General features: G+C 41.4%; 1 protein-coding gene across 2 annotated transcripts in view; it reads right to left on the bottom strand.

Annotated features, from left to right (window-relative positions):
- The window catches only part of GRIN2B (glutamate ionotropic receptor NMDA type subunit 2B), a 439,253-nt gene that overhangs the window by 309,666 nt on the left and 101,844 nt on the right, over positions 1-27,743 (bottom strand). For both annotated transcript variants that reach the window (XM_054696433.1, XM_054696432.1), the window contains exon 3: positions 5,452-5,880. In XM_054696433.1, the coding sequence (XP_054552408.1) occupies positions 5,452-5,862 (411 nt within the window). In that variant the 5' untranslated portion in view covers positions 5,863-5,880. The remainder of the gene's footprint in view (positions 1-5,451; positions 5,881-27,743) is intronic.

Genomic DNA, 27,743 nt, shown 5'->3' with positions numbered 1-27,743 from the left:
AGACAGGAGGGGGTGAGCAAGAGAAGTTGGGGCCAAGAAGAACAAGGACCATCTTTGAAATCTTGGCCCCTGTTGGATTCCAAATAGTGGCTACAGAAAATGAGAGTGCTAGTCAAAGCACCAACTCTCAACTGAGTGCTGTAGAAAAGAGAGAATCACAGCAACTGATTTCAGAGTAAGAATACCTTTGCATGATCTTTAATGGGGAACAAGATTTGGAGCAGTAGCTTCAACTACTGTGTTTCACTTCTGACCAAGTCTTCTTTTCCAGAACCTGCACCCTGAGGTCACCCTGTTCTCATCCATTCTTGCAGCTTCGGGGACTAGATCTTGTGTCCTCTTGCCTGTTCCTGCTATAACTTCTGTATTTCCTTCCTACCGCCAGCCCAAGCCACTTTCATTGATCCTAATGCCAGGGACAAAATAGCTGCCAGTGACTCTTTCATTCCCTGTCACCTCTCTTTATGTACCTCACCTAAAGTGTCTGTTTGCACAGGACTTTTCCAAATGCTTTACTTCCTTTTTTAAAAATGTTGCTGAGTAGGTGGGGCAGAAAAAAATTTAACTCTCATAAACTCATGTAGCCTAAGTGATTCGCTCACCCACATTTCCAAAGCTCATGAGAATGGAAACTTTTTAAACTGAAGACTTAATAACTCTTAGTTCTGTGAAGCAGAATTGTATAAATAGAAAGCACAGGTTCAAATTCAGGACTTCTGGGATTGGAACCCCATCTCCATTGCTCACCCACTGTGATACCCTGCATTAGTTACTCAACCTCTCTGAGCAAACCTGAAAACCTAAGAAAGATTTCAGCAAATCAGCAAAGAAACCTAGAAATAACTGAAAATTCATCTCGCTTTAGTTCATTATTTGGAGGCAGACAGGCATCCTAAATTCAGGATCTCAGGGAGAATAAAAGCAATTATAACGAAGCAAAATAAAATAGACGCTTTACACTCAGGTGGGGAACTGCCAAAAATCACCTCATACATTTTTAAACGGTCTCTGTTACTATTCTAAAGAGTCTTCTGTTACCAGTGCTCAGTGGCTCAGCAGTTCTTTCTTAGTCAGAGCTTCTCTATAACCACAGGCCCTTTACGGCTTCCACACGGCTGTGTCACTGAAGACTCTCAGCAAGGCCAGAGCTCCCACCCATCCATACTTCAGCGCCATTCCCCCAAGGTATTGATCTCTCGGTTGGTCTCCAGGCCGAAAGCATCTCTACCAGCGGCCAGGCCAACATTCAATTCCCTGTCTCTCATGCACCAGAAACCTTGTACCCTTCATCAAGCTGCTCCCTACGACCTTCAGCTTAGCCGACTGAATGCCATGCTGGACACAGAGTGAGGTATTAGGAGGGGCTATCTCACTGAGTCCCCAAAAAAACGTCATCATGGACAAGGGACAACAGGTATTTCTGCCCCGGTTATACAGGCAAGGAGCCAGGGTCTAGATGAAGTGGTCGGAGCACATGCAGATTCCCCACAGCAAAGAAGGGGTAGTTAAAACCATCTCTGGGGCTCTTTCTGGTGGTGCAAGTGGTTAAGAAGCAGCACTATGAAGCTATCTGCCGAAACTGCAGCACGGGTTCAATCCCCAGCCACAGAGGTGACCCACATGGCACAGCAGACCTCTCCTGTCTCACCCGCTGCTCCCCTCAGCAGTGTATTTCAGTCAATCTGCCTGTTCTGCTCCCCACTCTGTCTCTGGTGAATCCTCTCACCTCCCCTACACACACACCCCTCTGGCCTGTACCGCAGCTCTTTTATGCATAATTTAAAAAAAAAATAAAAAAAAATAAAGCCATCTCTGCCTTCAAACTCAGAGTTTTTCCCAGCTCTACTCCAGCAGCTGCCATGCTCCTTTCTACTACCCTTATCAGGGGCATTCCCTCCTTGGGAAAGCAGAGCACTAATTAACGTATGTACTGATTAATTAGCATCCTCCAAAAAAAGTGAGCACAAGCTATCTGACCAGATGCTGAATTCATGTCTCTTTATTTTTATCAGAAGTCTCTATCCCCGCACTAACTTTCTTCCATCACAAACTCCCTGAATCAGGGACTTTGTCCCTATAATGCAATCCTTCGCAAGGACACTTAGTAAGTGGATTTTATTTGTAAAACACACACAAAAAAACCCAACTAAGTTAAAACAGAGGGGCAATTGCCTATCTTACCTCCCCCCTACTTAGAAGGGGAAGCAAAATGGAGGGTTTATTCATCCTTCTCTGGGGAGCAGGTGTCCCTTAAAAACGATGCCTCGAATGCAGGGCAACTTATTTCGAAGATGCTCTGCCTCAGCTCCACTTGGAAATGTTTTGTCCTATTGCCCCATAGTTGATTCATCCTTGTCAAACTCAGCGCCCTCATTCTATGCTTGTAATATATAGTCACGGAACTTAAAAATAAACTTCTATTTTTAAAAAACTGGCCTTTAGAATTTGAGGTGTTTTATTTTTAAAACTTGCCCCAAAAGCTTATTTCTCTGCGGTCTGGGGGATTCTTCATTTGCCTTCATGCAAATCCTTTAAGCCTCAAAAGTTCCTCTGCACAGGTCTGGGGGTCCTGGCACTGCCTCTCAAAGCCCCAGGGGCCCCTGATACTTTTCCTCTGCAGCCACCAGCCACCCACCAGCACATCATCTCACCACCCCGACTGAGCCTTCAAATCTCCAGCTTCTGTGTGTTTCCAGGAGCTCTTTCCTCCTGTTTCCTCCTCCTACCCACCTCTTAGAAACTTGTTTTCAAGTGAAAAGTCAGATTTTAGGCTATTTTAGGAAATTCTGTAAAACTATTGGTCCATCTCTGTTTTCTGATGGAGAGAGAAAAAGATGGACTACTTGGGTGTCACAGCAAGGGATGGAGAGGAGACAGAAAAAGCAGAGGAGCATCTCCTCACAGTGACTAGCAAGAACCCACCTCACTGGCTTCCTCCCTCCCTTCACTCCAGGAACTGTGGCACATCTCATGGCTTCAGGAAGCCTCTCCACGAAGCCAATTCCAGGATGGCCACCATGACCAAGTGACGGATTCTTTCCAGTAGGACAATACCCAGCACAATGCTCTATACCAGAAGAGAAAGTAAAGTGGCAGGTACGGGAGACTTTAACCAGCATCCACGGACTTGAGAGGCAACACAGCACGTGGCCTCTGCAGCCCCAGCAAGCAAAAGCAAGTCCCGCTTGCCACTTACTGGCTCCATCATTTTGGACATATTACTTAATCTCTCTGAGCCTCCATTTCCCCATCTATAAAATGGAGACAAATAATGAGACTTAGCTCCCTGAGTTGTTAAGAGTTTAAAATGAGGGCCTCCCTGGTGCAGCAGGGGTTAAAGTTTCAGCACTATCAAACTATCACCAGTCACTGCACCATGAGTTCGATACCTGGCCAGGGAGCTGACCCACATGGCGCAGCAGACCTCTCCTGTCTAGCCCGCTGCTTCCCTCAGTAGTGTGTTTCAGTAGCTCTTCCTGTTCTGCTCCCTACTCTGTCTCTGGTGAATACTCTCACTCCCCACACCTCTGACCTACACCCCAGCTCTTATATGCATAAATAAAACAAAACTTTAACAAAAAAAGTTTAAAATGAGATAACGCGTGGGTAGCAAGAATGCCCAGCATACAATCAACACACTCCCAACAGCTAGGATGCATAAGAGTACAAGAGCCTAGTCTATCCCCTCGGTCTGTATTTTCCTTCCTCTTGTCATCATCCTATTATGCTCTTATAGGAGACCTCACAGAAGCATCAACCAGTTCAGCCAAGAAACTTGTCCTGGGGCAAGGTAATGTTGAAATAACAAGGGTAACACAAAAACCCACATAAACAATACACACACACACGTGTGTATTCCACCTGTTAGGCTGTCAAAATACATAAACATTTGATTCAAAAATTTGGCTCGTTTAGTATGGTGTCCTTTCAGTGTAAGATTGTGCCCTGAAACCATCACTGCTAACATATGATATATTTTTCTAGGAACAATGATGTTTCAAGAAACTACTGGAAGCAATACTCAGTGGGTTTTCAATAGGTCCTCTACATTTTCCACGCTGCCTAAGATTATCCCTCTGCCCTAAGGAGCGTGGGCCACACGTGCCAGCATTTTTTCTAAGCTCTCCCCCTGCATCCATGTGAAATACTACCTTCCTCAGATGATACTGAAGTTCCTCCACTTAGTACTTTCCTCTTGACCTTTCCTGGGTGGAATAGAGGAAGCTCCAGGACAGACGCTAGTCATCTCTGCCTGCGGCCGACAGATGGCGATAGTGATCACATATGGTTATTTTCTCCAGCCAAGCCCTGCACTGAGATGGGGCTCAACTGGCCAAAGAACAGGCTTGCGCTGTCTGTGCTAGGTTTTGAGGTGTTGACAAATATCATTAACCCCACAGCGTGTCTTTTAAGTAGGAAACGAAAGGTGATTTTGGAAGTGATGATAACAAGCACAAGATGACAACGCAAAGGTAGAGACAATTTTAAAAGCCCAAGTGATGAAAAAAATGTGCACTTGTGGTAAAATGAATCATTCGAAGGACAATACCCATGTGAGAAGTGCTGTAGCTAAGCAGTGAGCAATAACCAATAAAGCAAGGGAATAACAACTCAATAAGTGAAAACAGCAAAAACAAAACACAGCCACAAACAAAACACTCAGCAGTTAGAGAACAAGCATCAATGTCAGACAGTAATTAATTTGTCATATGGCAATTAACCTAACATTAATGTAGGAGAGGCGAGGATTGATTTGAGGGCTTAAAGCAGTGGATCTCAGCCATAATTGCACACTAGAATCCCCTGGGGAGCTTTTAAGACTCCCAAAGGCGGGGCCAGACATCAAAATCTCAGGGGGTGGGACCCAGGCATGTAGCACTGAAAGCCCTTCAGGTGATTCTGAGGTGCAACCAGTAGTTAGGGACTGTGGCCTCCAAATCGACATGGGGAAAATGCAGTTGCTGCTGGCTCCTTGGATTAAAATCCACTCAGATATGCAGATCCATGGGAGAAGAACATGGACACCTTAGCAAAAAGTAAATCCCTATGACATTAGCATCTTCAAAGAAAGAAATTATCTGCCTTATGGGATTTTTCTTTTTATATTCTTGACACTCAAAAGGTGGGCAGGGAGGAAGCGTGGACTACCAGGGAGAGCACACCTTCACGTTTGGAAGCAACTATTCATAGACACATTTGAAGAAAAATATGTCACAGAGCTACAAGCTTCAACATCTCTTAAGTCATTTCAGGGAATCCATTCTCAAGCAAATAGACACGCAAATACCAGCATCTCCCTCTCCTTTTCCACTCCAAGCAATTAGACTGATTCCTGCTCTTCCCTCCAGTGACCTTCCACCTTTCACAATCAAGTTTTTCAATAAAACAAATGGAGCATTTATTTCTCAAATGCACCCCTCAGGCTGTTCTCACCGCAGCCCCCCCTTTTACCTTGTCTGCCATGATCATAGAGGAGCCCCCGTGGATGCCCAGGATGGGGGTGAGAGTCTGGGCGGAAATGAAGTCAAGAATCTGGGCGATGGCTTCCTGGTCTGTGTCATCGGCAAACACCACCCCCTGGATCTTCCGGTCAGACATGAGATCGCAGATGCGGGTGATGATGCTCTTTGGGTCGGTCTCATTCATGGCGACCAGCTCCACGCGGGGCACCACAGAGAGATGGTGGAAGTCATCTTTCTCGTGGGCATCCTTGATGGCCACCTCGTCGGATGTGCCCACGAGGATGACAGCAATGCCAATGCTGGGGGCACTCTTCTGAGAGCGAGCTCTGCTGCCTGATACGGCCAGGACAGCCAACACCAACCAGAACTTGGGAGAACAGCACTCTGCTCTGAGCTTCATCTTCAACTCGTCGACTCCCTGAGAAAACACAAAGAGAGAGAAGGTCATGGATGAACCACACTACGTCACCTATGTATGTAGGCGGACCACTGCGAGCCCAGGATTACTGACCCACAGTTGCCGCTGATCAAACCCAACTTGAACCTTCTAATCTAGTCTCCTGTTGCTCATGTTCGCTTTGCAGAGTAAGAAGGAAAAAAATCTTTCGAGAGCATCAAAAATCCTTGAGCAAGACAGTAAAAGATGCCTTGCTAAAGCCACAGCAGCAAACAGACAGAGACAAACGAGGGAACAGCTGCAGCAGGTGTAGGCTTGTGAAGGATGCCAAGGCAGGGGTCTGCAAGAGGGGGTCTTGCTGTTGCTGAGTGATCGCAGGCTTTGTCCTCCCACACCCACCCTTGAACTGCTCTAGAGTCAAGGGAATGGCCAAGGTCAGGCAAACTGAGCAGCAAAATGGGCTCAGCTGAGGCTTGCCACAAAACATGGGCTTGGTAAGCTGGACATGGAGAGACACAGACCAGACATATTTTTGTTGCCTTGCTTTTGTTTCACCTCAAAGAGCTGGAAAATTCTTCAACCACCCTTTTGGTAGCACGATTTTTATACTAAATCAAAAGAACAGCCGATGTGTGGGCAATACTTTTGAAAACATCTCTACTGATCCTTACAAGAACCCAGTGAGAGGAAAATAAGATATCCCCATTTTATCGATATTGAAGTGAAGGCTCCACATAGCTAAGAGGTCCAAGACCATGAACCAATTAGGTAAAACAAACTGGAACCTGGATCTTCTTTTAGGCCAATTTGCATTCCATTGTGTTATACCACGCTGTCCCTAACAGCATCTGTCACCACAAGGAAGAGTTCCATGCTGATTTGTTTCCACATATAACAATTTGGACACTGCAACGGAGAAGTGTGGTAATGTTCAGGAGGCGCCTTTCAACACTATCCCGTTTGTTGCAGGCAGCATCCTATCGCAGTGACTTCCCAGAGAAGGCTGAATCCCATTCACCCTTTTACCTAGACCCTTCGACCCATGAACGTCCACCTACTTCCCTCAATCTTCCGCTATGCACTAGACTGAGGGCACATTTTCAACAGAGCTTGGTCATTTCTCTTTACACTTCTCACCATTCTCCAAGAGTTCCTCTGAAATAGAACTGGCGCTGCTTATGTTGTTTTGGTTTGTTTTAAACAATCATTTATTGTAAATCTGCTGTGTGCAAAGCACTCTGCTAGGCATTTTCTCAAAGGTAATCTCTTTGGTCCTCATAGAAAGCCTGTACATTAGTCATTTTATTCCCATTTCTCAAATGGGGAAACAGAAGCTCAGAACGGTTATGTAATTTTCCCAAGGTCAATGATATTATAATGCCAGTAGTGTATAAGCACAGCATTTTTATACTCTGAGGAAATATTCTACAAACTGCATCCAGAACCAGAATCAGGAATTCTCATCCTTCTACAAAGATAGAGTGTAATCAAGGATGAAAATGCTGCCTAATATGTGCAACTTCTTTGAGGGGGAAAAAAAAGAAAAGTAAGAGATTCGGGATTTAGAAACTTTTGAGAGTTTACCTAACAAAAAGAAAATTCAACAAGAAAATGTTGACTAAAGAAAGCTAAGGATGTGTTCAGGCTGAGTACACCGACTGCAAAGGGCATTAATGATTTTGGAGCCAGGTGTGGGGGACATTTTGTGGCTGAAGAAACACAAGATACAATCCAGTTCTTGGCAGGAGACATTTTGGAACTCTTGCTGTTGAATTCATCCTTCATTTCTGCCAAGAAGGAGACCTGTATCGAGTGCTTTGTCTATCTCTTATAAATAAGGAGAGTGGCTCACTGGTTCACAACTAGCAACGTTTACTCCTGAAAACTTTCTAGTCTCCATATCTCTGTGGAAACAGAATGATTACATGAGTCCTAGAAATCCCCGTCCAGCAGGAGGGTCAGAGGCAAAGTGACACTGTGTAGAATTGAGCAACACTGAATATTCACATGGCTTAAGCAACTCAAAGAGCTATTGGCAAAATAATAATAATAATAATCTATTCCATTTCCAAGACTTGTTCTCAAGGAGAATGGAAAGATTTAAGATTTTGGCAAAACTAGAGGCTGACTCCACTCCGATGGGATTCAAATTCTACAGTTACAAGTCACTAAATCAGATTCCTTCACATTGAAAAGTGGTCCACTCCGCCATGACAGTTTATTAACTTTAATGCACTCGACATTCTCCTACTTTGATGTTTTATTTGCTCTCTTTAAAGTATCTCTTCTGTTCCTCTGTGGCTCCTCACACAATATATTATGCTTTGTTATGCAATGGCTAGTTGTGACACTCAAAGAATGGAATCTGGTCTTACTGAGTGTCTCTTTTATACTCAGGACAGAGCAAAGCACTTTACAAAGCAATACATTATAGGAGATACCGGGAACAGAGGGACTTGGAGACAAACAAAGATGCTGCTTTGAATACAAACTCAATTTCACACATTAGAAGGGGGTTCCTTGAAAGGAAACTTGTATTCCAAGATAAGCAAATTGGTTTTGCTTGCTTCCACCAACCAGCCAGTTACTTTAGATGTCCCTCCCATGAGAAGCTTTGCACCCTCCTCTCGGCTGCACTTCCCCTGCCCCCAGCAGAATTGAGCACTGTTTTCTGGGGGCTCTCCCCACAGCCTGTACGCATCTATTTAAGCACCTATGATAGTCTATAATAATGAAAGGATTATGTGCTGCCTGTGCTAACTGGTTGGTTGTCTCCTGGGTGGCAGGGACCTTTTCAGTTCTAAGCACTTATCGATCATCTACTACCTAGCAGACATTATTGTTGGTGTTGAGAATACAACTGACATACACTCTGCCTCCAGGACCACAGGCCAGCAGCAGACACAGGCACACTGAAAAGACCTGGTCTCATTTCTGTGTGTTCTTGGCCTCATATATAATAGGAAATGACCCAATAAGTGGAAGCCAGTGAATGTCCACCATTTTAAAATTGCCAATATTTTTTTAAAGATTTATTTATTTATGCATATAGGAACTGGGGTACAGGTCACAGGTGTGGGGGTGAGAGGATTTACTAGACACAGAATGGGGAGCCAAACAGGTGGACAGACCAAAATACACTGCCGAGGGGAGCAGCAGGCAAGAGAGGAGAGGTCTGCTGCCCCATGTGGGTCACCTCCCTGGCCAGGGATTGAACTCATGCTGCAGTGGCTGCGGATAGCTTGTGCCACCAGGGAGGCCCCCAAATTGCCAATATTTTGACTATAATAGTGACCTATTTCATACTTAGATATTTACAGTAACATTTTACCTATAACCTACCACATGGCAGCCACTACTACTGTCAGGTGATTCTCATGTACTGTTCAATCACAATAAAGCTCATGTCCTAATTTCTCCCTGTATTACAAAAAAGGAAGTTAATAGTCTTTGTCTTAGTACCAAGATCACACAGCTGATAAAGACAATTTCGAGTTTCCAACCAAAGTTTGTTCCCAAAATCCTTTTCTTACCATTCTGCTGCCTCTCAGGATTAAACATATGAATGAATGAATGAGTAAATGAGTGAATGAGATCCCCAAAGAAAACCAAACTGCATTCTATTACCAGTTCCATATAAACTAAGTGCCCTAAGGATGGGCAAAAAACTGATCACTGTCTCTACTTCCTCAGGGGTGAAATCAGGATAATATATCTAACCTACATACCTGAAAGAGTTTTTGAGGATCAAATGATAATATGTATATGGAAGTGCTTTGAAGAATTTAAAATACTCTATAGATGCAAAGGATGTTACCTTTAAGTTTCTATGGAAGCTGTTCAAGGAGCCTCGCTATTTATGAAAGCATCAAGTCAGCATGTGGGAGGTGGGGGTGAGAGAATGGCAGACAGAAGCTGAGAGGAATGTTAAGAGGAGCTACACAGGGGGCAAGAAATATCAGTTTCTGGACGGTTATATCTCCCTGGAAAAGATGTCATATAATGACATCAGGGTAGCAGCAAATTCCACTGATGGTTTTCCAGATGGGTAGCAGAATTCAAGAGTCACACCATTATTGAAGGTCATTAATAGGAATCAGTGGAGCTCAGCACCCCCAAATCATGCTGTGAGATGAGGCACCAAGTAGGACCACAACAAAGCAGGAGAACAGGAGTAATGACAGCACAGCCCTCTGCCTCCAGGAAGGCCCATCTGAGTGGTTCCCAGGTCCACAGCAAGCAGGAGACCCAGCAGCCAGGTTCACGCCTGCAACTGCAGAATGACCATGGCCAGAACCAACCCACATCAGAAACCAAGGGAAGACACAGCTGAGTGAGAAGTTGGGTCAAACCTGTCTTCAGAGAAAACCAAGTCCTGGGACGACCCCAACCAGAAGGATAAAGTGTGATTTAATAGATGATCAAGTCAAATTTTCCAAGCACCATCCTTTAATGCCATCAAGATGCTGTTTGGAATGATCCAATTACACAGACTGTGATTAGAATATGACAGACAGTGAGTAAAATGAAGATTAAAAGTGCCAGGACTACACATCAGGTCCAGCATCCCAAACTACCAGTAATTACAGAAAGCCAGGAAACATAGGCTTAAAATATGTCAGATTAGAGTGTAAAGAGCAACAACGGATCCTGTCTAGTATAAATGAAGTGACGAATAAATGAGTCTGACCTTTCTGAAGGTCAATGTGGTAATATCTACCAAAATTTAAATATCAAGATAAAATAAAATTCAAAGGTTTGAAAGTATCAAAAGTGACAATGAGATATGACACCTACTAGTACCAAGAAGATACAATAATCATGAATCTATAAGTCTAGGCTTAGCATGTATAAAGCAATAAACAAATTATCCTGGGAAGAAATAGACAAATCCAAAGAACAGAATATAAACAATGAGATAAGTGATTTGGGGAAAAAAAGCGAAAGGATGAACTAGTTCAGATATCTAGAAATACACATACAACAGGGGACACTTTCTTTTTTAAAGATTTATTTATCTATGCATACAAGAACTGGAGTATAGTCCAGAGTTGTTGAGGGTAAAAGGATTCACCAGAGACAGAGTGGGGAACAGAACAGGCAGATAGACTGAAGTACACTGCTGAGGGGAGCAGCAGGCGAGTCAGCAGAGGTCTGCTGCACCATGTAGGTAGCTCCCTGGCTGGGGATTGAACTCGTGCTGCAGTGGCTGCAGATAGCTTCATAGGCTGCGTCTTAACCCCTTGCGCCACCAGGGAAGCCCAGGACACTTTTTTTAAAGTAAATGGAAAATCTTAAATCTACAAAAATGTCTCAAGACACTACAAAGAATCACAAAAACAACTGCCACTCTTCTATACTACCCCTCCCATCTCTGCTAAAATAAAAGGAAGTTTTAAAAGTATATGGGTCTAAAGAAGAAGTGCTTTAAAAAAGAAAGGAGCTTTGCTCATACAAGTTGAACAAGATAGAAAAAGAAGGACTACTTAATTCTAAATCCAGATAATTATAGTACAAGAAAAGATTATCACAGGCTCCTTTCACTTAAGAATAGAAAGTAAAAAAAAAAAAAAAAAAAAAAAAAACCCAAAAACCAAAATATTAGCTACCCAAAACAAACAGTATATTGAAAAAAATAGTAATAATCATGATCAGGTTATGGTATACATGAGTAATGCAAAGATGACTTAATTTCAGAATAGATAGCAAAATAATTCACCACCTAAGTGGTCAAAAGGAGATATGTACACGAAAGTCTCCAAAAGATCAAGGAAATACGTCTGATTAAAAGAAATCCCTATTTATGCTTGAATGTTCAAACATATTTTTAAAAACTCTTTGATAAAAGAAAATGAAGGAGATCATCATCCTTGACCAAGTAAGAGTATATACCTAAAGAATGGTAACATTCTTTTTGATATTGAGAAAATGTCAGATTGATGTACCATTACTACCGGAGATTCTGTAATAAGTCAAAGTAAATAGAAAGGTAAATAAGAAAACAAAAGTTTTAGGAATGGAAGAGAAAAAAATAACTAATATTATATGAACACAATATGATTATTTACACAGACTATCCAACAGAATTTTAAAACTATTAGTATCAGCAGGAAAGGAGGCAGAGAAAGAGGAGCCTATCACCCTTTTGGTGGGAATGTAAACCAGGGCTGCCAATATGGAAAACATCTGGATTCATCTTAAAAAAAAACTAAAAACAGAAATAGCATACACTCCAACAATCCCACTCATGGATATCTATGCAAAGAATACGAAATCATCAACACAAAAAAAAAAAAACTATATGCTCAACATTATTTATTGAAGCACTATTTACAGTAGGTAGGATAGGGACGCAGCCTAAGTGTCCATTAAAAGACACCTGGATCGAGAAGCCGTGGTTCCTCCACAAGAGGGGAATAGCAGTCAGCTGCAAGGAAAGATGAAATGCAGCTATTTACAGAAAATGAAGAGATTGAGGGAACTGTGTGTTGTAAAGCAAGTCAGAATGACAAAAACAAATACCGGACATTTACATAACTTGACTAAATAAAACACTTACAAAATCTAGCAGACATTAATAAATGCAGCGAAGGCTCTGAGGTTAAGGAGAGCAGAGTTTGGAGAAAGGACAAAGGAATCATAAGGGATGGTGGGAGGAACTGTTAGTGTGAATGTAAAGAGAGCGAGATTGCCAGATAAATGATACTCTTAGAAAAAAACAATAGTTTTTTTTTAACTAAAAAATGTAACAGTCATAATAGCAAAAGCAACTATAAATTATTTAGGAATTAATCAAGAATACAAAAGACCTCTACAAAGATAATTTGAAAGGCTTGAAAAGATATGAGGGAAATCATGAATAATGTAATCACAGCAAAGGGATATGATAACATAATATTTTAGAGAATTCTATTTTCTCCCAAATAATGTATAACTTCAAGGCAATGCCTATCAAAATAACAGCAGTGTTTATAAAGACATTTCATTAGCTCAGTCTAAAATGTATGTGGAAAAACAGATACATGAAAAAGGAGTCAATTAAATAAGACATTCTTATCTGAACCAACAAAGAAAGTATGCTGTGAACCGAGAAAGAGGATTGCTTCAACTCTGCTAAAGAGATTTAAAATAAGTTTGTAATTAACATATATTTTTAAAATTTTTAAGTTCCAGGTTGATTTTGGGTTTTAAGTCATCATTTCTAATTTCATTTCTCTCAAGTTCTTGATACAAGGACTGTTCAGACAGTGGATAAAGGATTATAAATCACTTTATATGTGTGCATTTTAACAGAAATTTGTAATACAAGTGCTGGTGATTACCTGTACTTTCATCAGCGACTGCCACTCAAGGTTTTTATTTTGTTGTTTTTTGGTTTGTTTGTTTTTTAGCATTCTGCAAGAGCAGACACCAAAATTGTTCGAAGTTTCTCTTCTAACATCTGTGCACGGTTCTTAATTATAATTAATTTATATGCCTCTGAGGACAGTGTGGGCAGCCCTACTGAAATCTGAACCTTTGAAACCTGATTCTGATTATTACCATTTGGCAACAGATTAGGGCAATTGCATGTATTGGTTTAAGAGCAAAATATCATTTTCAAGAGTTAATAAAAATTATTGGCTTGTCACTGATGATTAAGCGGGGAGAGAGGGGACAGAGGGGTGGAGGGAAGTTGAGCAGTGAAAATGGGTGATGGATAATAAAAAGAGCAGCACTAGAAGAGGACAGCAGGGAAATCTCAGTTGGGAAGGAGGTCAAGAAGAGATAGTGGGGGCCTCCCCGGTGGCACAGCGGTTGAGTGCTGGGTTGCGAAGCTGCCCGCGGCCTCTGCGGTGTTGGTTCGATCCCCGGCTGCTCCCCGGCCACCAGAGGAGGGTCCCGCATGGCGCGCAGACCTCTCCTGCCACCTGCTGCTCCCCTCAGCAGTGTACTTGGGTCCTTCTGCATGCTCTGCTCCCCGCTGTGGCTCTGGTGAATTCTCTCACCCTCCTGCGCTTCTGACTGTACCCAGTGCATGTACAAACAAACAAATAAATAAATAAATGAATAAATAAAACATGCCTCTTTAAAAAAAAAAAAAGAAGAAGAGATAGTGGGACGGCAACAGTGAGCCAGGGCTGGGGCATGGACTACCAATGCCATAGGCATCTACCCAGAAAACACTTGTATAATAAGCTGCAGATAAACTGTCTGTGCTAAAAGAGATTTAAAATTTAAGACCATCCCAGATGGTCTGCTCTACTGCTGAAGTATATTCCCAGTCAATGCAACCCTGGACAAATCCTCTCCCACAGTCTCCTCCACCCCAATTCCACCCAGTCTTAATGACTATGCAGTGTGGAGAGAGCAAAGCTTTGGAGTTGGAAACACACATTCTCAATTACTCTTAACTTGGTGTGTGATGGCAGTTCAGTTTCCCTACCTCTCTGACGCTTAGCCCCTCACCTGGAAAGCGTGAAACAAATGCTTTCACAGGATTACTGAGGAAACAGACTCATTGAACAAATGTTTATTGAATGTTTTCCAGGTACCAGAAAATGTGCTAGGAGCTGGGATCCAACACTAAATGGGACCCAGTCTACAAGGAGCCTTTATTTTAGTCTATTGATCGAAAAAGAAGGCCACAGAGCGATGTGATGAGAGTTAGAATAGAACATTCCTACTGTACCAGAGAGAGATCAGGAGAGGAACAATCTAAGCTTCTGAACAAGCTAAATAACCAGATAAGTGAACTACTAATGAAAACAATAGACAGACATTGCAAAATGACAGAATATTCTTTAGAAGGGTATTATGATACAATGAAGAATGCAAGGTAGTCAAAAGATCTAGAATTGAAACTTGGCTTTGACACCGAACTTGGTGGAAGGGGAGGCAGTAACTTAAATGATCTGAGTCTCATTTTCTTCATTATAAAATGGGTACTCATCCCACAGAGTTGTTGCGTTAAACAAATTTACTTGGAAGCATCTAGCAAATAGCAGGTTCCTGATATTTATTCATCAAATGTGAATATACTCTGCCTGGAGGCAGGTAAGGAGCTTCTTTTGCCTCAAATTACTTAGAACAGAATCAAAGAAGTCCTTCCTCCCCATCTCCCTCTTCAGCTTTAGTAGAGTTCCTACTGACCTTAGAAACAGGTTGTCTTAAAAAGTTAGTCTACAGGTAACAACCTGATATGCAATATAAATAATAATTTAAGTAGATTTTAAATCTTAAGAGTCCATCAACACCTACTCTTGCTCTCCTTATCATTTACTAAATTTGGTGCACAGTATGACAGCTTCAACTACATCAGTATAGTCATCCATTATCTTTGGAATACAAATCTTCACTCACTACCTGCATGGAGTTAGGGAAGGAGAGTCCGACCTCATTACTTTGATAAGTAAGTAAGATAGTTCTTGCAAGACTTATTGAAATAAGGGCAAGGATTATGTCTTCCTGATCTATCTGTAGTACTTAGCAGAGTGTTGGCATATGGCAGGTGCTTAATAAGCATTTCTTGATGATGTTAAAGAAAGAGCCAATAAGGAGAGTGTTGGATAAATCAGGACAAAGAGGACAATGGTACGGTAAAGGACAGACTCAGATTTAAGCAGTGAAATTATAGTGTATACACATGTAAATTATCAACAATGAACACCTGAAACTTACATAATGTTATAATGTAATGTTGCTTCAATAAAAACAAATGTACAACAATACCAGTAATGAGCTGCCACTCTCCACCACCACTGATACATTAATGCACTGTTCTAGTTCCTTCATTCCAAGGATGATGAAAAGGGAAAATACCATAAGCATCAATATCATTTCCAACTTCGTGCTATTACGTAGGAATCACCCTAGGTCAATACTGTTGGTTGATGATTGTCTATGTATCTGAGAACTTACTTGCACATATACATATATGCATAATTCAAAGCCTCTACAAGTGATTTATGCACATATATATATAAAGTAGCCCACTTTCCCTTGGTCTTTGAGTTTTAAGATGGTTCTGCTGATGATCATGGCACCCAAACATGATTCAATCTTCATTTCACAGCCAAGGTTTTAAACAAGTCTCTGAGGAAATGAAAGACCTTGAAGAGAGCACAGTAGCAAGGCCAGAATTAAGCAAGACAGTTCTATCATTTGAGCTGGCTGGTTATTAGGCCAAGTCTAAATGCAGTCGTATGTTCCTTAATATCGGATGCCATCTGTTACTGCCATCACTCCACATATCTGTTAACCACACAACCAATCATAACTGAATTTTGAACACCCTTAAGTCTTCCTAACATCTCATGTGGAATTGAGCACCTACTCAGAGAACTCATCATAAGTTGAAACACAGCCAATTTTTCTCGCCTTTCCTCTCCAATCACGGTAGGAGAAGAGTGGTGAAGGAGAAGGCACACAGAACTGAGGACCAGCAAACCTCAGGTCCGGCTACAATTCTGCCACTGACAAGCCATATGACTTAGAATGAATTGCTCATTCTAAGGCCCTCTGTGGCTCTACTTCTTTACCCGTAAAATAAGACAAACTGGGCTGGTTGCTTTCAAATTCTCTTCCAGGTGATTTAGGAATCCCTCTGCCTTCCATTCCCCCCTCAAGGACACCTCTCTATCTTCTCTCAGTCCTGAGCCTGGAAGCAGAATGGACTTCCTCATCCTCAGCTTCCTGCTGGGTTTGATCAACACACAGCCCAAGCAGGAGCTCAGAGGCACAGGAAGGCCTTGCTAAGGCACCCACTCTTCTGCTTCCCTCCCTCCGGTGCCCTAATAGGGTGCTTTAGGATTTGACTGATGGAGACAGCTTTCATGAAATGACCCTCTCCACACATTTTCCCTCCAAATTTCAGAAAACTTGCTATTCCTCCTTCAGGACTACTGGTGGTAACTACATCAAGCTTTTACTGGCTCCAGGATGCAGTACTTGCCACATCTTGATAAATGGTCCTTTTACTTAACTTTCTTCAAATTAAACAAGTAGGTGCCATCTGCTTCCAGCACCATCCATTCATGACAGACTCTTCCTGCATTCCACAAGAAGGCCTTGGAGCCTTTCAGGGTCAAAATGGCAAAATCAGGACCTGAATTTCACCACCACCAGTGACTGAGGAAGGAAGGGTGTCTCCTGATAGCGTAGCTCATCCTTGGTCCTGGTTTGCTTACCAAGTGTGACAGCGCACTCCAGGTCAGGCCCTCTGCACAGAATGGACAAAACTCCACAGAGGATTTCCAAATATAGCCTTCGGGCACCAGCATTTTGAACGTGAGGAATGGGAAAGCACTGGGATTCAGAAAAATACACCAAGCAATTACCAGGATGACGACAAAGCAAACCCACAGAAAGGCAGAGCATTTTCATGAAGGAGAATGTGGTTATTAGACAAGACATTACATCTCTGAGCAACCAATCTGGTTAATTAAGCCCTGACTTGCTTTCTTTCTTCTCTCTGATGTGGATGGTATCCACTTCATTAAAAAAATAAATAAATAAAGTGAATTTTAGAATCAATTTTCACTGCTAAATGATAAGCCAAAATACAAACTAAAAAATAGACCAACCTAAGAAAATATAAAGGTGGGATTTCAAGGAAATAAACCACAGTTAACTTAGCATTTTTTTTTCTTAATATGTAGAAAAGAAAATGGGAACAGAATGGAAAAATGTTTGCAAGTCTCTTGCTGTGACAATAAAGTGGTTACAATTCGGTCAGCCTTCCCACTTCAAATTGTGTTTTAAAAACAAGAGAGGTACACTCTCCCTCTCTGAATCCAGCTTTTCTACACTGTTGCAACAGGATATCAGGTCTGAATTACCATGTCCACCATCACTGCAGAAATGGCAAGGAGGGGACAGCTGCAGCCTCATCTCCTTTCCCAAGCCACTGAGGCCAAAGGGGGGGTCTCTCCTTGAACTCAGCTGGACTGCAGAATGTGCCAGAACACAGGGATCAATTGCCTATCCAAACACATGGTACACACTCAGGCACTCTGTGAGTTGCCCATGTTAAAGTAGATTTTGCAAGCAAAATACTTGACTTAGACCCTTAGACACCAGCTTCTAGTCCCTGCTCCTCAAAAGTCCAAAGAATCAATAGTTCTTCATTGAGAGTCCCTTTACGTAAATCCCGGTGATCGTTCCAGGCTGTCAAGACTTGGTGTCCACTCAGGCAAGACAAGACACAGACACCTCGACTTGGGATTTTCAGATGGCACAAAGGTACTAAAGAGTGGGGATGGGCAGAGGGACGGCTCCAGGTGTGGGCATTTTTATCTGGAAGCATCTTTTGAGCTGGGCAGGGAAGTAAAGTGCACAACAGGGCACAGAGGTACAAAGTTGAGGTGGCGCTAAGGTGGAAAAGCAGAGAGGTCCAAACGTCAGAGACAGTGAACACTATGACCTAGTCAGAATCAAGAGTTCATACAAGGCAAGAGTAGTGGTGAGATAAATCTGCAGACTGTGGAGGAATCTGGGTGCGCAGCTAAGGTTTAGACTTAACACTGGAGTGGCAACAAGAAATGATGGGAAACAGCAGGGGCAGGAACAGATCTCCAGTGGAGCCTGGAAATCCCTTTTCTGCCTCCCGATAATAGCCGCTACTGCAGAGAAGTTAAGACCCCAATTTTAGCATGATTAAGAAACCCAAGTGTTTATGAAATAACAGTCACTGAAGTGTGTTTGATTGAAATACCATTCAGTTCTCTTCCCAACATGAACATTTCCCTGTGGTAACGTGAACCAAATACGCTGACCCTGGACAAGGGCCGGAACCCTCCTGGATGCACACACTCCTCTTTCCTGTCTGCGCATCAGCACTGCCTGGTCATGGCTTGCCCTTGCTGGTCCAGCACTTGCTGATGAATAAGTGTGTGTGTGTGTGTGTGTGTGTGTGTGTGTGTGTGTGTAAGAGTGAGGGAATATCTCACTCCCATCCATTCTGCTCCTTCTACTGCAGCGTCCTCATTCCATTCCGACCTTGCTTCTTATATCTGTCCTCTGTTTCCCTGAACATGTCCTCTTTCAGAGTTCGTGTTGCATCTTCACGCTTCCACCACCCCTTCCATTTTACTAAAGTGACCTTGGCACAAGTAGCTAGAAGTCTGTTCCTGAGGGGCTCCAGTGGTCTCGTTTCCCCCTGGCTCTCTGTTCCCTGGCTCTGCTCCACAAGGTGCACCAACCGCTTCTCCCCCATCCCACTCTGTCTTTGGGCTGTCTCTTTCCTTACTCTGTACTTTCACTGACCCATCCTTTTTCTTTCCTCATTTTGGTTCTCTAGAAGGTTTCAATTTTTTTTTTTTGCTTTTTTTATTTTAAATATTTTTATTTCATTCTTCATTTTTATACCATGTATGCTTTATCATCTTGGGAATGACACTTTCCTTTTTCTTATTTATTTATTTATTTATTTATTTATTTATTTATTTATTTATTTATTTATTACATCATTGTTCATTTTTAAACAATGTTTGCTTCCCCCCCCCAATCAGGTGTAGTTCCCATAGAATTTCCTTCACCAATGCACCATCACCTGTGAGCACAGTCCCCTGTGCTCGCCCCCCCCTACTGATTCCTCTCCCTCCCCCTCCCCTGCAGGATGTCTCTGGTTTATAACCGTCTGCCTGTTTTTGTTGTGTTGTGTTTTGTATTGTTATTATTTTTCCCCTGATGTCTTATTTGGTTCCCCTATATTCCTGCTATAAGTGAAACCATCTGATGTTTTTATTTCTCCTTCTGACTTATTTCACTGAGCATAATTCCTTCTAGCTCCATCCATGTTGCTGCAAATGGCATGAGTTTATCTTTTTTGATTTTCATCCAGAATTTAACCCTACCTCTCTCCCTTCCCCACCTGAGGCAGGGCCTCAAACCCTACTCATCCCTAAGTGTAAAGCAAGGTCTCATTGTATGACTTTATGCCCTGTTTACTCACCAGGTCTCAGGGCAAGGTTAACTATCTGACACGTTCTCACAGCTTTTCAAATACCCTGGTCAATTTCCTTCATCTACTTCACATTCAGGACTAAGTCCAGCCCTGCTCTTTCTCAATTTGAATACTAAATTCTCTCTATCACCTGATACTATGTTCTAATGTTTTCATACAATCCATTTTCCTGTGGCCCCTCCTCTGATTCCACATCAAAATATCCCCATCAGAATCGTTTTCTTCTCCCACTTGACAAATTACATTTTTCTTTCTTTCAAATCTGACATCTTTCTTCCTCTTTTCCTCTGCCCTTAAGAATCTACATAGAGCTGTAGCAAGGTAGCTTGATAGAAACACAACTGATCTGGTCTGAGTTCCACAGAGTTTAATGAAAGGAGATGTTAAGCCTTTTCCCCTGACCTAATTCATCATTCATGCCATGAAATTCACTCTTCTCCTCCCAGCCACGCGCTAGTTCATACCCCACACCAATTCTCCAAATGCCCATCGGTTTCCTCATCCACAGTCAACATGGCTCCTTCTTACATAAATCTTTCCGGGAGACAGAGGAAGAAATAACATAGAGATGAACTGCTTACATCCAACACAATTTTTCAAAATTGGCAAATAGGATATATTTTTTTTTAAGAGGCATTGAGAAATCGCATAAAAGCTGTTGGATTTGAAAAAGATTTCCTATGTGACCGTAAGCACATCCACTGAACCTCAGAGAAGTGGCTCATCTCTACAATGTGAACAACAATGCCTGTCTCCCAGAACTGCCAAACTTATGTGGGAAAATAAGTACGAACACGGCTTAAAAATTGAAAGGTACTATGTGAAGGTAGAGGTTTGTTATTACTAAACTGAACTGACAAATAAATTATTCATGCATGCATACATCAAGATGCAAATTTTAACTAATAACAAAAAATTTTTAGGTCTCTTTTACTGAGGCATAATTTACATACATTAAAATTCACCCTTTTAGGTATACAGCGCTATAAATTTTACAAATGTACACAGCACATTTTTACTGTACACCATAATCAAGATTCAGGCTATTTTCATCACTCATAAAGTTCCCTGTTCTCCTTTGCAAATAGTCCCTACCCTTTTTCCCTCTCCTGGCAGCTAGTGATCAGATTTCTGTGCCTACAATTTTGCCTTTTCCAGAATGCCCTATACATGGGATCATACTGTGTATAGATAGACTATAGTGTCTGACTTCCTTCACTTGACACAAAGTTTGTGAGGTTCCACAGTGACAGTGCGCAGCCAGTGATCAGATTTCTGTGCCTACAATTTTGCCTTTTTGAGAATGCCCTATACATGGGATTATACTGTGTATAGACCTTAGTGTCTGACTTCCTTCACTTGACACAATGTTTGTGAGGTTCCACAGTGATGGTGAGGGTAGCAGTAATTCTCCTTTTGTGTGAATGTGCCACGATGAGTTTATACATTCACTGCGGATGGACATGTGGTGTTTCCACTTTGGGTGGTTACCAATAAAGTTGCAATCGCATCCACATACAGTTCTTAGTATGGACACATTTTCATTCCTCTTAAGTAGGAACTGGGAGTAAGAGTCCTGGGTGATATGCTAAGAGCACTTTTCATTTTATAGGAAATTTCCAAACTTTTCCAAAGTGGCTGCCCCATTTGCATTTTGCCTAGCATATTCCTACCAATACTTGATTTTGGTTTTGGGAAGTTTTGTGTTTATTTCCTACCCGCTTCCCTACCTTTCCATCTTTCTTCCTCGCGTCCTTTCTTTTTTCTTCATTAAAATTTTTGTCCATTCTACTGCATGTTTAGTGCTATCCTACTGTAGTTTTGATTTGGATTTCCTGCCACGAATGGTGTTGAGGATCTTTTCAAGAGTTTATCTGTATATATATTTTAGTAAAATGTTTTTTGCCCATTTTTAAATTGGGTTGTCTCTCTTGATAGTGAGTTGTAAGCACTCTTTGTATTTTCAAGAAACTAGTCCTTTGCATTTTGCAAGTACTTTCTCTTACTTTATGATGTATCATTTCCTTAACAAAGTCTTCTGAATAATTGTTATTGTTAATGAAGTCCAATTTATCCACGTTTTTCTTTTATGATTCATGCCTTTTGTGTATCTAGGAACTATTTGCCTAAACCAAAGACACCAAATTTTAACTGTTACTGCTACATTTTTATGATATATTTTAGTTTAATTTTTTTACATGACACAAGGTATGAGTTGATGTTCCTTTTTGCTTTAGTCAAAATTCAGTTGACCATATGCATATGGGACTGTATCTGAAACTTCTTTAGTCCAATTGAGTTCTATATCTTTTCTTATGCCAGTATCAGAATACCTTGATAACTGCTGTTTTATAGCAATTTTTGTAATCAGACAGTGTATCTCCTCCAACTTTATTCTTTCATTCCATAATTGCCTTAGCTGTTTTGCTTTTTCATATTTACATTAGACTAAGCTGTCAATTTCTACCAAAAAAAAAAGCCTATTGAGATTTTTATTGAGCTTGTGTCAAATGCATGTGAAAACCTGAGAAAAACAGACATTTTAATGTATAAAATTTATAAAATTTTATAAAATCTATCCCAAAGAATAGCATGTTTTGGATGTTACCAATTTATTTTATAAATTTCAATTACTAAGTGTTCACTGATAATATATAATAAACACAATTAATTTTATAGGAAGAGTTTAAATCCTGTGACCTTGCCAAACTTAATCATTTCAGTAGCTTTTTTGGTACACTCTTTGCTTCTTCCCACATAGACAGTCACATTGCCCTGCAAATAAAGACAGTTTTGTTTTTTCCTTTCACTTCCTTCCCAAGTGTTATTACACTGGCTAGGGCCTTTAATACAATCTTTCATAGAAGTAGCACAGAGAATATCTTCATCTTGTTCCTAATATTAGGGGTAGAGCATTCAGTCTTCTAGCATTAAGAAGGACACCACCTGCAGGGCTTTCATACATGCCCTCTGTCATACTGAGGGAGTTAGCTTTGGTTTTTCTAGTTTGATTAAAAAATATATTTAGTCATGAAGATAGCTAGCTAGGTAGATAGATAAATAGATATAAACATATATAGTTAGGTGAGAGGTTTTTTTTATCATTTTTCTTTATTGGAAATATTTTTTTTTGCACCTTTGTTTCATTCAAAGAACTTAGCTGCAAGCAGAAAGAAGAGTACTGCATTTAAATGAGCACATGTAGTGATTATTTGGTTCGAGTTTGAGAGATTGACTGAGGAATAAGAAAAAGTATGAAGCTCCCTACCCATCTCCAGGAGCTTTTAGCTATTCACATAGAAGATAATCAGACTATTGAAAAAAATGCTGGAGAGAAGTAACAGATCTAAACCTGATGAGAAGTAACACACAGTAAGATGTGGAGAAAGTGAGAAATGAAAACTGTATTAAAAGTGTCCCCTACACCAATGTTTGGGGAAGGAGAAGTCAGAGAGAGGAGACAATTTAGGGAATGAATTCTGTATTTTGTATCAATTTCCAGTTGTCAGCAGTACACAGAGTTGTAGAAAATCCTATAGGAAGTGAAAGACAAATATTAAACCACAGAAAAAGAACAGTCAGGGTCAAAAAACTGATTTAAGTGTCAACTAAATGAAGATGAAATTTCTCTCTAAATTGAAAGCACAGACACACAGCCCGAAGAGCTTCCTGTCTCCTTGGTTATGGTTAGAACCTCCCAGACTAACTTTTCCTTCCCGTTAATGTAAGAATTTCCACTTTCTCTTCCTTCTTGTCCACCTCATTATACATATAAATGCCTTACTACTACAAGTGGGGGCACCCCCAACACTGCCCCACCTGTGACCCACATCCTGAACCCACGTCACTCACTTCACACAAGCTATAGGGTCTGGGAGGTGCGGTAACAAAATCTGAAAGAAATCTTAGCTAGGCTTTTATATGTTCCTAAAAGAGGTGCCATTCTTGTTTAAGTTTTAAACTTAAAACTTATTTGGGCAAAGAAGATACAAAGACTGGAGGTAAAATAACAACGCCTGAGAAGTGTTTTGGCTAAACTACATTGCATACATCCTCTCTTTAGAAAACTTTCTTGGCATTTACCAACACTTATAGGAAGACTATTTATTTCCATAGTTTAAAATACTATTTTTCAGAGAGTCAATTAAGGTATTAGCAATATCAAATTTATAAACCATAGAAAGAAATTCTGAATGAAACTGTAAATAAGTTTATGAAAATTATACATATCTTTTTCCCCCTAAATACCAGAGATGGGTAAAGAGCAGATTCACAGCAATGAATTCATAAATTTATTCCCAAAATGATGATTCTGTTTATGTTACATTTTAATGTTCAAATGGTCACTAATAAAGTTTTTATTGTGCCTGAAAAAAATAAACTTAAAATTTAAACAAGAACATCAGAGGGCCTCCCCTTGTGGTGCAGTGGTGGAGCGCTGGGCTGCGAGGCTGCCCGCAGCCTCTGCAGCGCTGGTTCGTTCCCTGGCTGCCGGCGAGGGTCCCACAAAAAAAAAAAAAAAAAAAAAGAATATCAGAAATTGACTTTCAGAAAATGAATCGTTCATAAGATAAAAGTATGGATCCATACAGGGAGGGGGAAAGAAGGGTAAAATATCTGGTTTACTAGACAGCTCAGATCTAATGCACCATTTCTTCAAATCCAACCTGCCAGCAACTTGCCCCAGAAACACATGAACACTTGACAAAATCCACAGGGTAGGCCTGACCCCAGGAAAGGTGGCCCAGGATCTCTGGAGATGAAATCTGGGAATCTGCATTTTTCAAATGTGCTGAGTGATAGCTCAGTGCACTAGACAGGGCACATTGGAAGAGCACAGAAGAGTCCATTGTCCCCCATCCCAGTCCACACAAGCCACACAGCAGCATTTTCCCCTCTATGGACACAACTAGCAATGCTGAAAATAGAGCCTATCCATTTATCTCATGCAGAACTCTTACAAAACCAGTGACTTCATTTATTAATGGCTTTGGAAAGTCATGGGGAAACGCACACAAAAGTTGTCTCAGGAGCATAAAATACATCGTCTGACCCCACAGTTCCACATCATCCTACTTGCTCCAGCTCACAGGACTAGGTTTGGGTCCTTGACCAACCTCTTTAACCAGGGTAACTGGAATCTGAATGCAGAGCATCCAAATAAGCTAAGCTCAAAGGATGGACTTACAAGGCTGACAGACTGATGGGCTGAGGCTATCATACGGAGTAACTGGCATGAGTTGAGGAGTGTTGATGAACAAGCCAGAAGAGTCAGGAAGCTAAAAGAAAGCGATGATGGCATAGAGAGATAGGAAGAGACAAGATTCCCCCAGTGGGGGAAGGAGACAAGTAGAGATGCTCGCTTGGTTGCTACAGGCAGTTCAAGACTCACCACCAACCTCACCCAGATCCCTCTTGAAGCTGGATTCCTAAGCTCTGCAATAAACCCCTGAACCAAGCCAGCTCCAGGGGACTCAGTGTTTCTCAACTGAATGACTTAAGGTATGATAGTTCCATGAAGTCTCACTCCAAGACACTTCACATAATACAATGGACCCCTGAACACCATGGGTCTGAACTGCTTGAGTTCACTTACATGAGAAAGTTGTTGCAGATCTGTGATAATCTGAAAACACAGACTAACAAACAGCCTAGAAATCTTTAAAAAAAAAAAAAAGTAAAAAAAAGGTATGTTGTGAATGCATAAAATACATGAAATTTCATCATTACTATCTTTTGTCACTTGCTATCATAAAATATCCACAAATCTGTCTTTAAAAGTTAAGATTTATCAATATTTTACACATAGAGAGACCATATATAGAAAATTCGCAGTACAGAGAAATGTAAACAAATGCCCTCAGTGAAGTTTCTGGTTAACAGTAGGCTGTTAGTGGGTCTCCCCGGTGGCACAGCGATTGAGTGCTGGGCTGCAAAGCTGCCCAGAGCCTCTGCAGCGCCGGTTCGATTCCCGGCCACCGGAGAGGGTCCTGCATGGCGCGCACACCTTTCCTGCTGCCTGCTGCTCCCCCCAGCAGTGTACCTCAGCCCCCCTGACTGCTCTGCTCCCCGCTCTGGCTCTGGTGATTTCTCTCACCCTCCCGCACTTCTGACTGTACCCAGTGCTTGTATAAATAAATAAATAAATAAATCTTAAAAAAAAAAAAAAGATCATATTTAAAAACAAAACAAAACAGTAGGCTGTTAGTGGTTAAGCATTGGAGGTCAGAAGTTTTATTTACATTGTTGACTATGTGGGTGTCAGGGTCCTTAACCCCTTTACAGTTCAAGGGTAAACTGTACTACCATGCATACTCTTAAGTGCTTTATCTATACTGACTTACTTAATCTTCACCTAAGCCTAGGAGACAGATGCCATTTTGAGTACCACTTAACAAATGAATAAACTGAGGCAGGGAATATTAAGTAAGTAGCCCAAGGTTCACTGTCACTACACAGGAGAGCAGGGCTAGAAGCCAGTGGGTGATCACCAGCACCATGCTCTTAATCATCACCTTTCATACATCCTCCAATGCTGGCATAAGAAATTAAATTTCCATCTGGAAAATAAATAAAAAATAAGCTGGAATGCATTAGGAAAAAAAACACCTTCAATAATACACAAGAAACAAAACTACAAAGAAAGGAGAAAACAGATTATAAAAATTGGAATAGTTTAAGTGACTTAAAAGTTTTCTCTGACAATAACATTCACACAGATAAAGCATACATTTACTTGTAGTTCAATTAATTTTTATAAAATACAGCACTATGGATATTTGTAAATGCCTTCCTAAGTAAGTACAGAAAAAAAGTCTTCATGGGGGAAAAAAGAATGCTTGCTATCTATCTCTGAAACTACATTTAAGAAAAAAAAAACTTAGGGGCTCCCTGGTGACCTAGGGGTTAAGTCTTAGCACTACCACCTCAAAGGCCCACCTCGATGGCCTGAGTTTGATCCCCTTGCCAGAGAGCTGACCCACATGGCACAGCAGACCTCTCCTGTTTTGCCCGCTGCTCCCCTCTGCAGTGTATTTCAGTCAATCTGCCTGTTCTGCTCCCTACTCTGTCTCTGGTAAATGGTCTCACCCCTTGCACTTCTGGCCTTCAACCCAGTTCTTCTATGCATAAATAATAAATAAATAAATCTTAAAACAAAAAACTTATCTATAGACATGGGAAAAAGAGGCACAAAATTCAACAGAACTCTGACAAGAAAATCAGCAAAAGATTGCATGAATGGAAGCAGGGAAAAAAGAAAAAAGAAATCAAAACTCCTAAAAGAACAATTCAATTCATAGCCAAAGTGACCCGCTTTCAGAACACTTTGGGGATTTATTTCAGTCTTACTTACACTTTCCTACTCATCCCGGACAAGTCATAATTATGCAAAGTGAGTAATGAAGACTGAGGGTTTGTGATTCTCACGTATTTTACTTCTTTACAACGATTTCAAAAAGGAGAGAGGGCCAGTAAATGCCTCTCTGGGCCTTTAGCTCTCAGGCATTTGTTTCCGCAGCCTGCTGTCTGCCAGGCGTCACACGCAGGACACCCTCCCTCTGAATTATGGAGGAAACCATGTCAGGTCCTCAAATGGATGGTGACAGTGGCTCTGCCTGAGCGCCTAGAGATGGATCCCCAGGACCCAGGGAGCCCACAATCCCACCTTTGCCCACGTCTCCAGGTCTATTGGCTCCTTTGTCCCAGCTTCAAATCAGGTGAGCAATCAATGAAACAGCCGAATTGGCACTGGAAAAAGAAGGTGTGTGTGTGTGTGTGTGTGTGTGTGTGTGAGAGAGAGAGAGAGAGAGAGAGAGAGAGAGAGAGAGAGAGAGAGAGAGAGAGAAAGAGAGAGAGAGAGAGAGAGAGAGAGAGAGAGAGAGAGGAGTGAAAAGCATGTAAAAGAAGAGGCAAATCTTGTCTTACCCCAAAATTAATA

Source organism: Talpa occidentalis, unplaced genomic scaffold (assembly GCF_014898055.3).
Source record: "Talpa occidentalis isolate TD23 unplaced genomic scaffold, MPIMG_talOcc4v2.1 talOcc4.16, whole genome shotgun sequence".
Lineage (NCBI taxonomy): Eukaryota > Metazoa > Chordata > Mammalia > Eulipotyphla > Talpidae > Talpa > Talpa occidentalis.
The sequence above is the reverse complement of the archived record's forward strand: the minus strand, read 5'-3'. Positions and strand labels throughout refer to the sequence as shown.